Source organism: Caretta caretta, chromosome 1 (genome assembly GCF_965140235.1).
Source record: "Caretta caretta isolate rCarCar2 chromosome 1, rCarCar1.hap1, whole genome shotgun sequence".
Taxonomy (NCBI): domain Eukaryota; kingdom Metazoa; phylum Chordata; order Testudines; family Cheloniidae; genus Caretta; species Caretta caretta.
The window spans coordinates 227,800,442-227,815,843 of record NC_134206.1 but is presented as its reverse complement, the minus strand read 5'-3'; the positions used below and the strand labels follow the sequence as shown (position 1 = coordinate 227,815,843).

The 15,402-nt window shown below is 40.1% G+C and overlaps 1 protein-coding gene across 4 annotated transcripts in view; it reads left to right on the top strand.

Annotated features, from left to right (window-relative positions):
• ATXN10 (ataxin 10) overlaps window positions 1–15,402 on the top strand; it is a 159,779-nt gene that overhangs the window by 110,721 nt on the left and 33,656 nt on the right. The window contains exon 11 of one of the 4 annotated variants that reach the window (XM_048824711.2): window positions 6,212–6,708. The exons of the other annotated variants lie outside the window; for them this stretch is intronic. Coding sequence (XP_048680668.2) covers window positions 6,212–6,232 — 21 coding nt within the window. The 3' untranslated portion in view covers window positions 6,233–6,708. Of the gene's footprint in view, window positions 1–6,211; window positions 6,709–15,402 lie in introns of those variants that run through there. 4 annotated transcript variants of the gene reach the window in all.

The following is a 15,402-nucleotide window of genomic DNA, read 5'->3' as shown; positions in this document are numbered from 1 at the left end:
TTGCCAACTCTACCAGTTTTATTGCTAGTTTCACAATATTTGTGTGTGTGTGTATGTGGGGGGGCAGGTATCTTAAAACCTCAGTTCCGGGAGTCATGTGATTACATGAGAATCTCACTTCCATTTTAAAAAGAGTTTCTAACCCTTGTTGCTGCAGGGAGAAGTGTCAAAATGCAAACTGTCCCTTTGTATTTCAGGGACAGTGGTGGGCAGAAAAGTCTCTGGCACACAGGGAGCTTGGGAAATCTGGGTGTAGAGCTCCAGATCCAGTGTGGAAGTCCTGAGGGCTTGTGCATAAGATGGTCCTTGCCCCTAACAGATCCTAGGGCATATTCAGGTTTTGGGCGTCACTTCCCTGACAGAACAATCTCAGGGAAGCTGTTCAAGGTTCCCTTCATAGAGTTTTCTGTCTTCTGTCTCCTCACTCTCTGACCCCACTCACTGTCAGCCTGCTTCTGCAGGTTTTTCAGTCTGAAGAGTCCACCTGGCCCTTTGAAAATGAACTTCACAGAAAACTACATATTTATACTCGCTTATAGGAATTTGTCTTACTGTTGCTAAGATCTATAATTTACTATTTTTTCTTCAGTTGAAAGTTGTTTTTTTAAGAAACTAGGAAGAGAATCAGTCTTCTGTTTTGTGCCAAATATATTTGATGATCAAAAAAAATTGATAAAGTATGTTTCAGAAAGGTAGCAAAGACAACATAATATGGAGTGGAAATGGAAACTGTCTGTCTATATTTGTCTCTTATTGGTACCATCTCCCATCTGAGTACCCTCAGCATTGGTCCTATGGAAACAAATCTTCCAAATTATTTTTAAATCCCATTTACCTAAAGATACTTTCTCTGAAAGGTGTGCAATAAATTTGATGCATCATAAAGAGTTACTGCGCGTGTGTAACAATCACTTAATCAAGTTGTGATATCTCAGTTATTTTTTTTCCAAGTGATTAAATTGTTATGAAACAAGCACACTTCAAGTTTCACTGGTGGCAACCTGAAGTTGCTTTTGAATTGTACACATATGGACCTGTATCAAATTGGTGAAATGTTGGAAGAGGTGAAAGGGAATACAGTGTAAACAAGATTAATCTGAATTTTTCAAACTCTGTAAATGATTGACTCCCTCCCTACCTGAGGAAAGATATACCAAGTGACAGAGAGTTAGTTACAAATTTTTATATGCTAATTGTGGCCATTTGAGAAGCATTCATTATGGAATAGTTGAAACGATCTGAACTATAGATTTGCAAATTCATATCTAAAAATATACTGCTCCATTCTTTGTAGATATGTGGATTTAGCTAGTTGATGGGTTCTTTACGTTCACAGTTGCATATGTTTGCGTGTTGCTAGGTTGCCAAGCATTTAAAAAAACAAAAACTCAACAAAACCCTTGTTGTAATTTAAAGTCAATTAAGAAACTAATATGTAATCTCCCCATGTACGGCTTCATGTGTCATCTCGTCCATAAAAGCCTGAGGCATCAGTAGTCTTTACATCATAAAATTTAGTGCTACAGCATGCCTGGCTTATTGTATATCATAGTATATATGGCTTTTATAGACACATAAATCACAAAAGCAAGATTCTTGCACATACAAATTTAAGTCGTTTTTAATCCCAACAAGGCTGTATAAAATGTAATCTAATAAAGGAAATTGATCCTTTGCAGGGAAAATATTTATTTTATCACTAATATATAGCAATCATCATATGTTCAGATTTTTAGATTAATCTAGAGAAAAATTACTAAACCCTTTTAAAAAGGCTAGATTGTTTATAAAGGAAAACAGTCACTGCAGTGGGTGTCACGTCAGGGTGTCACGTGAGGGCTGGCCTACTGTGTAACCAGAAGCTAAGTTGTGGGAGTAGAGCAGTGAGTCTGGTCAGTCAGTTCAAATGGCCACCCTTTGTCAGCCATCATCTCAGTCTCACTCACCTAATATGAGGGTTGGCATACTTCTGATGAAAGGTGCCAGGTATGCAGCTTTTGTCTCTGTTAAAATAATTATCATTATGGTTTTTTGTATTGGAACAGTGCAAAGAGACACCGATCAAAGATAGGGCCCTGTTGTGTTAGACATTGTATAGACTTGCAGTGAAAAGACAGTCCCTGCCCCAAAGAGTTCAGAGTCTAGGTGCACCTGTGGAAACAATTTGCTTGTTCATGTGCAGATTTCTTAGGAATTATAGGATGTGGTTGTGAAACAACTGTATGCTGTTATCTCATGTTAATCTCCTTATGCACTGTAATTTTTAAATTCTTTTTGTAGTTTGCTTTATTTTCATTATTTTAAATTAGAAATTTATTTCATAATTGAAATTCACTTTTAGCTCTTGCTCACTTGAGATGAATTATAGTAAATATTGTGTGGGGTCAGCTATTGGAACCTTGTTTGTGCTAGGGAAGTGTGGATTTCTCAGCTCTTTCAAAGGAAGTCCCATGCTGCACCACCTGATCTGGGGAAAAAAGGGGCTTCTCCCACCGTGCTTGCCCCTTTTGAACTCACCAGCCCTTCCGGTCCCTGGGGATGAGCCAGCGTCACCACACTGATCCACTCCCCCTTTTGCAGCAGCTCCTGAGCCTTGTTCCCCCTGCTGGCCATAAAATGCTACTCCCTCTTCCCCTGCGAACCATACAAGAGTCTTTTGCCCATCCTATCCCTGGCTTACAGGTTTCAACCTTCAGTGGGCCTTAGGGTAAGAAATATATATGAGGATCAACCTTTTCATTCACAGTTCCGTCCTGCTTATGTATGTTACTGTGTTTGTATAAATGTTACAGGTAACAAATCTTCTTCATTGGGACAAATTCTGATTTGTTACACTGATATAACTTAGGCCTGGTCTACGCTGTTGGGGTGGTGGTGGAGGGGGGCGAGCTAAGTCGGTCTAAGTTACCCAACTTCAGCTACGAAAATCGCATAGCTGAAGTCGATGTACTTAGAGCTACTTATCGCTGTGTCTTCACTGTGGTAGGTCGACTGCTGCCGTTCCCCCGTCAACTCCACCTATGCGTCTCACTCCGGTGGAGTACCGTAGTTGACAGGAGAGCGCTTGGAGGTCGATTTATCGTGTATTCACTAGACATGATAAATCAACCCCTGCTGGATTGATCATGCTGGAGGTAAGTGTAGATATGCCGTTAGAGTACAGTTTAGCCCAGGGGTTCTCAGACTTCATTGCACCACAACCCCCTTCTGACAACAAAAATTACAACACAGCCCAAGGAGGGGCTTAAGCTTAGGGCCCACCTAAGCCCTACCACCCTGGGTGAGGGAGCCAAAGTCAGCGCGCAAAGGCTTCAGCCCCAGGCAGGGGGCCTGTAACTTAAGCCCCATTGCCCAGGGCTGAAGTCCTCAGGCTTTGGCTTCATCCCCAGGTGGTGGTGCTCAGGCTTCAGCCCTGGGCCCCAGAAAGTCTTAAGTCGCGACCCAGAGTTTGAGAACCACTGATTTAGCCTATTCTCTGTATCCTTTTGTGTTGTACCAGGGGCAAATTGGGATTTTCCTAAACTACAGTGGGAAAGATATACAGAGTTTATTAGACTAAAATATCACTGCATAATGATCAGATGAGTTTTTAAAAAGTCTCATATAGTTAAAAATAACAACAATTGAATTACCAAGAAAAGGTTACAAGGATTCTGAGTAGTAAAACATTATTAGAGCATTAAGTGTCAGATTTGTTTTTCAGCAAAAAGTAATTCACGTATTGGCATGAGGATTATGGAGGATTTTTATCTTAAAAAAACCAAAACATTAAAAAAACCGTAAAAAAAAAAAAAGCATTAATTTTTCAGTTAATAGGCCAGAGTACTAAATCCCTAGTGGTCCAGTGTTGGACTTGAGTCTGTGCTCCTTATTCAGACAAAATTCCATTCAAACCAATGGGAATTCGCCTGAATACTGTGTGCAGAATTGCTTTTTTCTCATGCTTGTTAGTCCTTAACTTTCCTCTTTTCCAGTTAATCAGTTGAAATAGCTAAAAATGTATTTAGCCTACATGCATTTAGCCTGATTTATTTTTTGATTTATACAATGCATCCTTTAGCAAGATGCTGCTTTGAAACACACTTCTATGAAGCATATAAATCCTACTGGCTTTGTTTAGATTGTGTGACCTGAACTTGACCTTTTTCCCTCATACAGATGCAGATGAAGGATTCATAGATTCTAAAACGTTGTGATCAGCTACTCTGATCTCTTGTATAACACAGGTCCTAGAACTTCCCCAAAATAATTCCTAGAGTAGATCTTTCAGAAAAACATCCCGTCTTGATTTAAAAATGGTCAATAATAGAGAATGACCTTTCCTAAATTGAACCAATGGTTAATTACTCTCACTGTTGAACATGTATGCCTAATTTCCAGTCTGAATTCTTTTAGCTTCAACTTCTGGCCATTAGTTTGTATTTGTGTTTCTCTGTTAAATTGATGTGCCCATTATGAAATATTTGTTTTCGATGTAGGTACTTACAGACTGCAATCAACTCACCCCTTAACCTTCTATTTGTTAAACTAAACAGATTGAGATCCTTGAGTCTGTCACTAAACAGCATGTTTTCTAATCATTTAGTCGTTCTAATGGCTCTTCTCTGAACCATCTCTAATTTATCCACATCCTTCTTCAATTGTGGACAACAAAACTGCACACTGTATTCCAGCAACAGTCGCACATGTGCCAAATACAGAGGTAAAAAATAATCTCTGTACTCGTACTCAAGATTACCCTGTTTATGCAACCCCGGATCAGATTAGCTCTTTTGGTCACAGCACCACACCAAGAGCTCATGTTCACCTAATTATCCACCACAACCCCCAAATCATTTTCTGAGTCACTCTTTTTCAGGATAGAGTCCACCATCCTGAAAGTATGGCTGCATTTTTTTGTTCCTAGATATATACATTGACATTTAGTCATATTAAAATGCACATTATTTGCTTATGCCCCGTTTACCAAGCAGTCTAGCTTGTTCTTAATCGGTGATCTGTCATTCCATTCCCCCAATGTTGTGTCATCTGCAGATTTTATCAGTGATGATTTTGTTTTCTTCTGGGTCACTGATAAAAATATTAAATAGCATAGGGCCAAGAATTGATCTCTGTGGAACCCCACTGGAAATAGACCCATTCAATTATGATTCCCCATTTATGGATACATTTTGAGACCTATCAGTTAGCCAGTTTGTAGCACATTTAATATGTGCCATGTTAATTTTATATTCAAGTTTTTTTAATCAAAATGTCATGTGGTACCAAGTCAAATGCTTTAGCGAAATCTAAGAATATTCTGTCAGCATTATTACCTTTATCAACCACACTTGTAATCTCATCAAAAAAGGTGATAGGTTAGTTTGACAGGATCTGTTTTCCGTAAACCCGTGCTGATTTGCATTAATTAGATTACCCTGCTTTAATTTTTTTTATTAATAGAATCTCATATTAGCCAGTTCATTATCTTGCCTGGGATAGATGTCAGGCTGGCAGACCTATAATTACCCAGGTCAAACTGCTTATCCTTTTTAAAAATTGGCACATTAGCTTTCTTCCAGTTTTCTGGAGCTTCCCCAGTGTTCCACGACTTACTGAAAACCAAAATCCTCGACGTCAATTAACAATCCAGCAAACTCCTCAACCAGCTGTTTAAAAACTCTTGGATGCAAGTTATGTAGACCTGCTGATTTAAAAATGTCTGACTTTAGTAGCTTCTGTTTATCCTTCTCAACGAATATTAGTGTGATAGAAAGAGTGTTACCACCTTATTCATCCGATGAAGTGAGCTGTAGCTCACGAAAGCTTATGCTCAAATAAATTGGTTAGTCTCTAAGGTGCCACAAGTACTCCTTTTCTTCTTCCGAATACAGACTAACACGGCTGTTACTCTGAAACCTATCACCTTATGATGAAATTATATCATCAGATTTTTCTCCAAATACAGGACAGAAATATTTATTGAACTTTAGCTTTTTCTGCATTATTATTGATGATTCTGCCATGAATGGTTCTGCCGATACTGTTGTCAAGGTTCTTTTTGTTCCTAATATATTTCAAAAACTCCTTATTGTCCTTTACTAGCCATAGATTTCTATTTGTGTCTTCTTATCAGTTTTCTACAATTTCTTAACTTCTGATTTATATTCCTTACTATCAACTTCCCCTTTCTTCCATTTCTTCTATATTATTATTATTATTTATTTTACAGCTGTCTTCACTTCTGTCATAAAAATAAAGGGAAGGGTAACCACCTTTCTGTATACAGAACTATAAAATCCCTCCTGGCCAGAGGCAAAACCTTTTCACCTGTAAAGGGTTAAGAAGTTAAGACAACCTCGCTGGCACCTGACCAAAATGACCAATGAGAAGACAAGTTACCTTCAAAGCTGGAGGGGGCGGGGAGAACAAAGGGTCTATCTATCTGTGTGATGATTTTGCTGGGAAGAGATCAGGAATGCTCTTCAGAACTTCTGTTAAGTTAGTAAGTAATCTAGCTAGAAATGCGTTAGATTTCCTTTTGTTAAATGGCTGGTAAAATAGGTTGTGCTGTATGGAATGTATATTCCTGTTTTGTCTTTTTGTAACTTAATGTTTTGCCTAGCGGGATTCTCTATGTTTTGAATTAATTACCTGTAAGGTATTTACCATCCTGATTTTACAAAGGTGATTATTTTACTTTTTCTTGAATTAAAATTCTTTTAAGCACCTGATTGCTTTTTCATTGTTCTTAAGATCCAAGGGTTTGGGTCTGTGTTCACCTATGCAAATTGGTGAGGATTTTTATCAAGCCTTCCCCAGGAAAGTGAGTGTAGGGCTTGGGGGGATTTTGGGAGGGAAAGACTTTTCCAAGTGGGCTCTTTCCCTGTTATATTTGTTAAATGCTAACCTAAGCTGGTAAAAATAAGTTTAGGGGGGTTTTCATGCATGTCCCCTCATCTGTACCCTAGAGTTCAGAGTGGGGAAGGAACCTTGACACTGGGTATCAAAAGCTATCATCTACCTGGCTTTGGTCTAGGTTGCACCTGGGTTGGCCCAATTGAAAAATGAACCATAGGTTAAACTTTTTCCCCACAAGGGCTTGAGGTCAGATCTATTACACCTCTACTGTAAGAACAATTACAGTGATATCAAAGTAATGGAAGAGTTACCCAAACCACAATTCTATTATTTTCTGTTTCCTGCTAAATGTTACAGTTCTTCTCATAAAGAAAAGGAGGACTTGTGGCACCTTAGAGACTAACAAATTTATTTGAGCATAAACTTTCGCGAGCTACAGCTCACTTCATCGGATGCATGTGGAGATTAAAGTTGGCACTGCTAAATAAGAAATAACGTTTGCTACAGTAACAGAGGGAAAATTCTGTTGCTCGCTGCAGACTTCTAATGTCTTCCCTGACTGGTGTGATTTGAAACACAAGCACCAAGGACTGTTAAACTACCATCAAGCTTTAGCAGTCCATTGTGTCCTGAAGTCTCTCATTTTATATTTGGCATTTCTCCAGAGTTCTAGTGGGTGACAGACCAGTGCACAATCTCTTTCCTGAAAAACTTCTCCCTCTTCTATATTATCCTAAGGCAATGGTAAGATAACATTATTCTTATCAAAAATAGTTTTTAGCATGTTATATAGTGTGTCTTAACCAAAGCCCTCGAGAGATAAAGTAGAAAATTAATTACTTATCCTCCACACTTCACTAAAATCTTGAGAATCCTGCCTACAATGTGTATGTATAAGAATGTGGAGAAAGAAAATAACAGAAACCATTAATAATGTCTTTCTACTATTTTCATTTTTCAAGTGAACTTTCTCCTCCCAGTTTTTTTTGGCTGTGGGATTAGGGATGATATAAATATGCTCAATAAATTATTCTTTATTACAGTTATTTAAAACATATTAGCACTACTGAAGTCAATTCATAATTGTAATAAGAAACTCATGGGTGTGTCATTCTGGGAAACTGCCACCACTTGGGTGGCTGTGGTGTTTTGCCTTCTGCTTCAAGCCTAATGATGCACCTCGACCATTGCAATCTCAGCAGGATGGGCCATTGTATCTTACTGCTTAAGTGTACCGAGAAATACAGCAGTCATCAGCATTAACCACACTATGCTTTAAAATCATTCTGTATCTTTTTTCCTGCTTTTGAAGATTTGAGAACTGTGTGTGGAAACCGTTGCAAGAAATCAACTTTTATTTTTGATAATTTAAAATTATTTTTCTCATAACACTTTTAACTGGTAACTTAAACTGAAGTAAAAGGAAAACTCAATACAACAGAAAACATCATTTTTACAATAAGTGGTACATCTCATCTTTCCAGAGCAATTGGTTGGTATTTTTGTTTGTTGTTTAACCAACACAAACGTGTGCCTAGGCTTCTCCCAAAGTTTGAGGAATGTACCAACTAATATTAGACGTAATCCACTGAAAGGGTAACAGAGATGGTTTGGGGGTGTGGGGAGAAAGCGAAGACATGATTGCATGGTTACTACTCAAGTGCTGTTGTAATAAAGCAAGCAGTTGAAGTTGTGTGTTCCTTCTCCTCTTCCCTTCCCCCACCGATCCCACCCTGCACTTACACAGTAAGTGGATATCTGTCTCGCTGACGTGACTGGGTGTCGAGGAGTACTGGATTTTAAGGAGGGGGGTTGAATGAGATTGACTGGTTGCTTTACAAATCAGTTCTGGAGGGATGTAGGGGCACAGCATGGAAGAAAATTATCATGCTGTGGTGGGAGAATGGACAAACCGATAATGAAGCTGGCATCGTTGGCAGGGAAGAGGAGGTGGTAATGTAAAATAAACTGTTATTGCTGCAGAGTTAAGATTGTATCTTAAAGCAGTAGTCATCAGAGGACAACTCGAATCTATTCTTTAGCATATGTACAATTTTTTATAAATGTTGTATTCCGGTTGTATCATAAATATTTGTGCAGTTTCAACTGATCTAAGTCACATGGGCCTGATCCTGCAAGGTACTGAGTACCCTCAAAGCCCCACTGAAGCAACATAACTTATACCCCAGGGGCCATTAGCAGCAGTCATCTTGGTTATGCCCCCCCAATCTCTGGCTCATTTACTCTGTGCCACCAGAGCTAGATACATTGGCTCTACCACCAGAATCCACAGGGAGGAGTTGCAAAGAGGCTGCAACTTACTGAAGAGTGCGGCCCTCTGACTGTTGCATTATGCAGCCTTTACTGGGAAGGGTTTAAAGTTCTAGCATATTTACCTAATTGGCAGGTAAAAGCTGAATCACTTTGAAAAGCTTGGTTTCAGAGTAGCAGCCGTGTTAGTCTGTATTTGCAAAAAGAAAAGGAGGACTTGTGGTGCCTTAGAGACTAACACATTTATTTGAGCATAAGCTTTCGTGAGATGTAGTGAGCTGTAGCTCACAAAAGCTTATGCTCAAACAAATGTGTTAGTCTCTAAGGCGCCATAAGTAGTCCTTTTTTAAAAAAGCTTGCATTCTGTTAAAAGTATGCTACCATCTTTTGCAGGGGCTGCTTATCCTAAATCCTCAAGCGTACTACAGAACCACCACAGGATCAAGCTGTAACTCAAGAACCCCTTAATGCCCACTGGCAAGGGGGTTACAGGAATGTCCTGTGTCTAATATGCACGTTCTGGGTCATCAAAGAATGTCATGTGTGGTTTTAAATGAAAGTCAGTGTCGCACTGGTCATGAATATCATTATGCAATGTATGTATAGATACTATTTAAAAAGTTACTTATGCTGAAAATATGTTTTAAAGTCTGTATTGTGACAGAGTTGACAAACAGATTTTCTGTCAGACAAGAGCTGTTTATTCAGCCGTGTCTCTGTCAGATGTAAATTTCCTTGTAAGCTTATCACAGTGTGGAGAGGTGTGAAATCAAAAGGGAAGCAGTACACAGGAAAAATAAGCCACAGGTGGTATAGACCATGAATTTTGGGGTATATAAGTAGAAAGCAATGAAATCACTTTTATCTTGCACCTAGTAAGTAAATGGACACCATTAGCATTGGTTGAAACATTGCAGATGACAGTGGGGGTGAGATTTCTTTAGACAGGAAATTAACCTGTTAAGTTTAGTCTCTGGAAAGTGTGTTTATGATTTTGTTTATTATGGAACAATTTGTTTCCAATAGCCCTACTTACGATCACTTGAATCTTTGGCAATATACTTGTTTTAACTGTAAATATATCTCAGTGCTGTGATGTTAAGCAAAGTGTTGATCTTGAGTTGAATCATACAAGCTGGCTTGTACACTATTTTCTTTGGGGACAGCAGACCAGGTATTTCTGTGTGTGTTCAGTGGCCAAGGGGCTGGACGTTACAGAGGAACACTTCAGTGGGAGTTGAACCTACAAAGCAAAGGGCTGGCATAGCCAAGAGAAGAGTGCTTGGTTGGCGAACAGGCTGGTAGTGTCAGGAAGCTGATAACCGGTTACGTACAATCAAGTCTCTCTCACGCTGGAGGCAGTGGGGTAACAAGGTGACTTGCAGTTCTTACTATCCCGAGAACCATCACGCAAGTCCATCTGGGAACTTGCTTATATCTTTCGCTAATGAAAAATTTCACTATCAATTAGGATGTCTTGTTAGCCTCATCCCTTAGCTAGGCAAGCTTTTCAGCTCCTGCTTGCTTTGACAAAGTCCTTAGTCCTAACTGCACAGTAGATCCACATTTTCCTGTGTATTCTCACAATGGGGCCAAAACCTTCAACTTCTGGAGGAGAAATTAAAGTTTGCAGATTTCAGGGCACCTCTGAGCTGGTGATCTCTGTCTGCTCACTTCCAAAAGGGAGTTCCACTGTCAGATCCCAGGATGTCCACTGTAGTCCATGAGCTAAACCTAAAAAATTGCCTCTTGGTACTATTTTGGTGGGCAAAATCTCCTTTTAATAGCTCCATGTCAGTTGATGATAAAAAGTTATGGTGGCTCTTTCTGCAGAGTTGCTTAGTGGTAGAACTGAGCCTGGTTTTTTTAAATTAGCCATTAATTTTTGAAAAAAATCCTAATATGCAGATTTGTGTTATTATTTAAATGAAAGAAAACCCACTTTGATTATATTTTATTCAACACATTGTTCATTAGTAAGTAAAAAGGAGCATTTTGGTGTTACATTAAGGATATTAATTTCAAATCTAAAATGACAAAAATATAATTAAACGACATCATATAATAGAGTTGTCTCTCTCCATGTTTCTTGAAGCTTTTTTGCAGTGCCACTAATGTTGTACATTCTGCCATAACTACATTGACATATCAAGCCCACAGTAATATAAAATGGATAACCCACTAACAATCCGGTATACAGCATCTGACTGGAATGTCATCTCCATTTGTATCATTATCTTCCTCATCTGACCTGTCCTCCATACTGTCACATCATGCTCATCTTCATTCATGCTTTCACATGTTTGCATCCTATCTTCTGGAGAGCATTTGAATCCATTTGCAAGGCACTGGCAATCGGGTCGTTTTCATTCTTTGATGCATGTACAAATCATTAGCTGCAAGACTATCTCAGCAGCAGGTGGGCCATTCGTCCATTCTTTTGTCAACTCACCCTCCTCCATGACCCAGCTATGCCCTGTTTCAGGGCTGGGTATGACAGCATACTTCTCCAGGCTCCTATGCGAGACAGCAGCCTGATCATTGGCACACTGAGCATGCAGGTGGAGGTAGTCTTTGCATGGAGAAAGCTGGCCATATTCAACATCTCCCTTCTTAGTTCAGAACAGCTCGATTCTTAGCACATTCACCTCTGTTATATTTGACTGAGCAGATATATTCTACAGGTGAATTCCTGAAGAAGAAAAAGAAAGAGCTCTGCAGACAAGACCCAGTGTTGCCATTGCTGCACCAATGCTTCTCTTAGGAGCTTCTTCTCTAGTGATCAACTTTAAGCCAGTCACTTTCCCATGTCCTGCAAATGCAGTAACAGAATCACACCCATTCCTAATAGGGCTCTGCAGACTTCCTTTCCTAGTGATATGCCAAGTTTGCTTATTGTGACATCCTGGCACCCCAATATTCACCACTGTCATGTATTTCATAGATATTTATTTAGGTCAGAAGGGACCATTATGATCATCTAGTCTGATCTTAGGATATGGTTTCTACAAAGCATGCCTTGTGAGGTATCATTCTAAAAGTCTTGATCTGCTAGACATTAATATCTCGTTGGATTGTATGTGCTGTCGTCAAATGTGAAGTTATGAAGTTCGGCTATGTATGTGTTACTGAAACATGTTGTGAGGTTGAAAACCCCCAAAAGCAGCCTTTCAGTTACAACAGTAAAAAGACCAAACAATGTTAATGGCTTACTGAGGAAATGCACATAAGCACAAGGATTACCCCAGGAACTGTGTACAATAGAAATCTCTCAGAGATAGCACTGCACAATGGGAACTGTTTGACCCAGGTCACAGCAAAAGAGCTTTCCAGCAAGTGGGAAGAAGATATAAAAGGGGGAAATGATATCATGATGGGACCTCAGTCTCACTACAACCACACACCTGAAAAGGCCTAAGGGACAAGGACTGAACTGTGGGAAGTGATGGTCCCAGGCTAGAGGGATTTTTAGCCTGTGTATGGAAACCTGGGAAAGCAAAGGCAACTTGTGCCTTAAGAATCTGCTAGCCTGTATATTACTCAGGGTGAGAATTTGTTAATTCATATCCTACCTATCTAGTGTGTTAAGATCAGCTTGCAGTTTTGTTTATTTACTAAGGTAATCTGGTTTGATCTGTTTGCTATAATTTATAATCACTTAAAATCTCTCTTTTGTAGTTGTTAAACATGTTTTTGTTTTGTCTAAAATCAGTGTGTGGGAGTTATAACTCGGGGCAGAAAACTGTTGTATATCTCTCTCCACATTGAGGGAGGGGGCAAATTTTATGAGTTTATGCTGTATAGTTCCCTGTGCAGCGCAAGATGGTATAATTTTGGATTTACACTCCAGAGGGGGTGTGTGGCTTAGCAACTGGGAGGTAACTTAGCTAAGTCTTCCCATACAGAGCTGATGTCAGCATGTGTGTGTGTGAAGCTGCAGCTGGGTGTGTTCCTAGCTGTGTGTATGCTGGTGAAAGAGCAAGCTTGGAGAGTCTGGCAACTTACCACAGCACCACAGTGGGTAAGGGAGCCCAAGCTGGTGGGTCAGGTGGGCTCAGTGGTATCCAAGTTCCAAGTGGCACCCTGGGGGGAACCCGTCACACATACATCTATATAACTCATTCGATTTTTGGTACCAAATCTTACATAAATTTTGCTGACGTCCCTGAAGAAATCAAGGCTAAGAATTAGCACATCAGTCCTCAGATACAGTAATAACCGATCCATGGTTCTTTGATGCATGCTTAGCATGTCACGTTTGAGTGTCTGCCTCTTCTTGTGAAGGGGACTACTAAAGAAAGTTTGATGCCCCTTCTCTGGCAAGCTTGTTACAGTGTTCCTGGCATGTCACATACTTGTTTTCTCATCTGTTTTCTCCAGGAAATAGGGCTTTTTCCATTCATCACATAAGAACTTGTTGAGAGCAGTCTTGCTGGTAGAACATCCAGGAACTCAGCTGACCAGGACGAGGCCGGTCTAGCCTCATGGTCGGAGTGGGCGTTAGGCCTCATGGTCAGAGTCTGAGTCAGTAGTCGGAAGCTGGAACTGAGGGTCAAGCTGGAGAGAGCAGGATAACAGATGAAGGGGGTTCAAGGCAGGGGCAGGACAGAGGCAAGGCTGGATGCAAAGTAATGCAGGAGCCAGCATAGTGGTGGGCCAGAGCATTGAGCAGCCAGCGAGGAGCTGCTGCTGCTGGCTTAAGAGCGGCAGCCAGCTTGCCCTTGTAGCCAATCAGGTGACGTGGCCAATCAGGCAGCCTGCTTCCAGCCTTCTGTACTGACTAGGCCACCTGGAGATTAGCTCTGCTACAGGCCCTGATTCCTGACGTATGCACTGTTGGATCTTGTGGCCAGTTACAGTGTTGGTCAAGAGCACTTCAGGGCCTGACCTTCTGTTTTCCCTCTCTAAGTTTTTAATGATGTCATTGTACATATCCAAGATCACATCTATCCTGTCACTGTCCGTTCCAGTCTTCAAAGCTGACATAGATGTTCTCTGACCGATTACCATATATTTTGTTCTCAACATTTATTTTGTGTACAAAGGCCATTCCATCACCAGTGCAGTCAGAAGGACTAGGGATTGTGTCAGCTGCTGTTACTATTTGCTCAAGACTTCTTGCCAGGGCTGCTGCTGCATTTGTCTTCACGCTGCTGACAAAATTGATGAGAGCCCAAGGCAGTGGTCCTCACGTGTGCAGCAACACTTCCTTTTTGTCCAAATTCCAACTTGCTGCTTCCAAAAGCATTTGGCCAAAAACCTTGTGATTCACCTTTAATATAATCTTCTTGTTTTGTTTCCCTGGATTTCTTTGTCACTGAATGTCTACAGTTTTTGCTTTGGCAGCCTATCATACCAGTTTTGGTTTGGCTGCTCTGTTTCTAGCCTGTTATGTCTGAAAGCTATGCATGCACCTTCTCCTTCGTATATAACAGATCCCCATAAACATCTTCAGGAGCTACAGAGCCAATAGGGGAGTGAGGGTTTTGTTTTTGTTTTTTGGTTTTTTTGGACAGGTGAGAACTTTCTCATTCTCATGCTTTATGGCAAAGGTCAAACAATTGTTTTTTATTGTGGGGTTGGGGTTTTTTTGTTGCAGTGGCTGGTAAATTTTTGTGGTTCAGTCTTCAGTGTTATGTGAGGATCTGGCCATTATTTGTTCCCTGTGGTATCTGAAGGCATTTTCTAAAACTAGTCCAGCAGATGAAGTCCAAATTCTGTTTGATCTTCTCCAGCAGAGTAATTTATCTGGTACAAATGACAGTCAAAAGGAAGGTGGCACAAGAGCTCTTTTAGATTCCCTTTCACCGACGGTACCGTTTCTGCTTGCAATTACGTCAACCAGAAAGGTAGAAGACATCCCAACGTTTTCTAGAAAGATTCTATTCATTATGTATCACCCTGACAAAATTTGTTCCTGAGAAATATATTTCCATCTGCAGAGAAAAATTCCAGTTTCCACATTAATCAAGAGAGATTACTTCTGCCCCAGGCCAACATGAGAAAAGGAAAATAACTTGCACTTGTTTGAGGTCTTTAGTTCTTAAATTTTACCTGTATTGGGATCAACTGTATTTGTTCTTTTTGGAGAGTCACAAAAGTATCAATCTGGACAAAAAGTAGCTGAATGAATCCATTGGTATCTCTAACAAGGGGTCTCTTTTGTCTCTTGAATAAAAGTCCATCAGGCCAAAAGTCAGACTAATTCTTGGACAGAAAAGAGGGAGCCTTTGTGAAAAAAGGTTTGCAAAGTGACCACCTATAAATCCATCCACTCCTTTTGTTATAGGA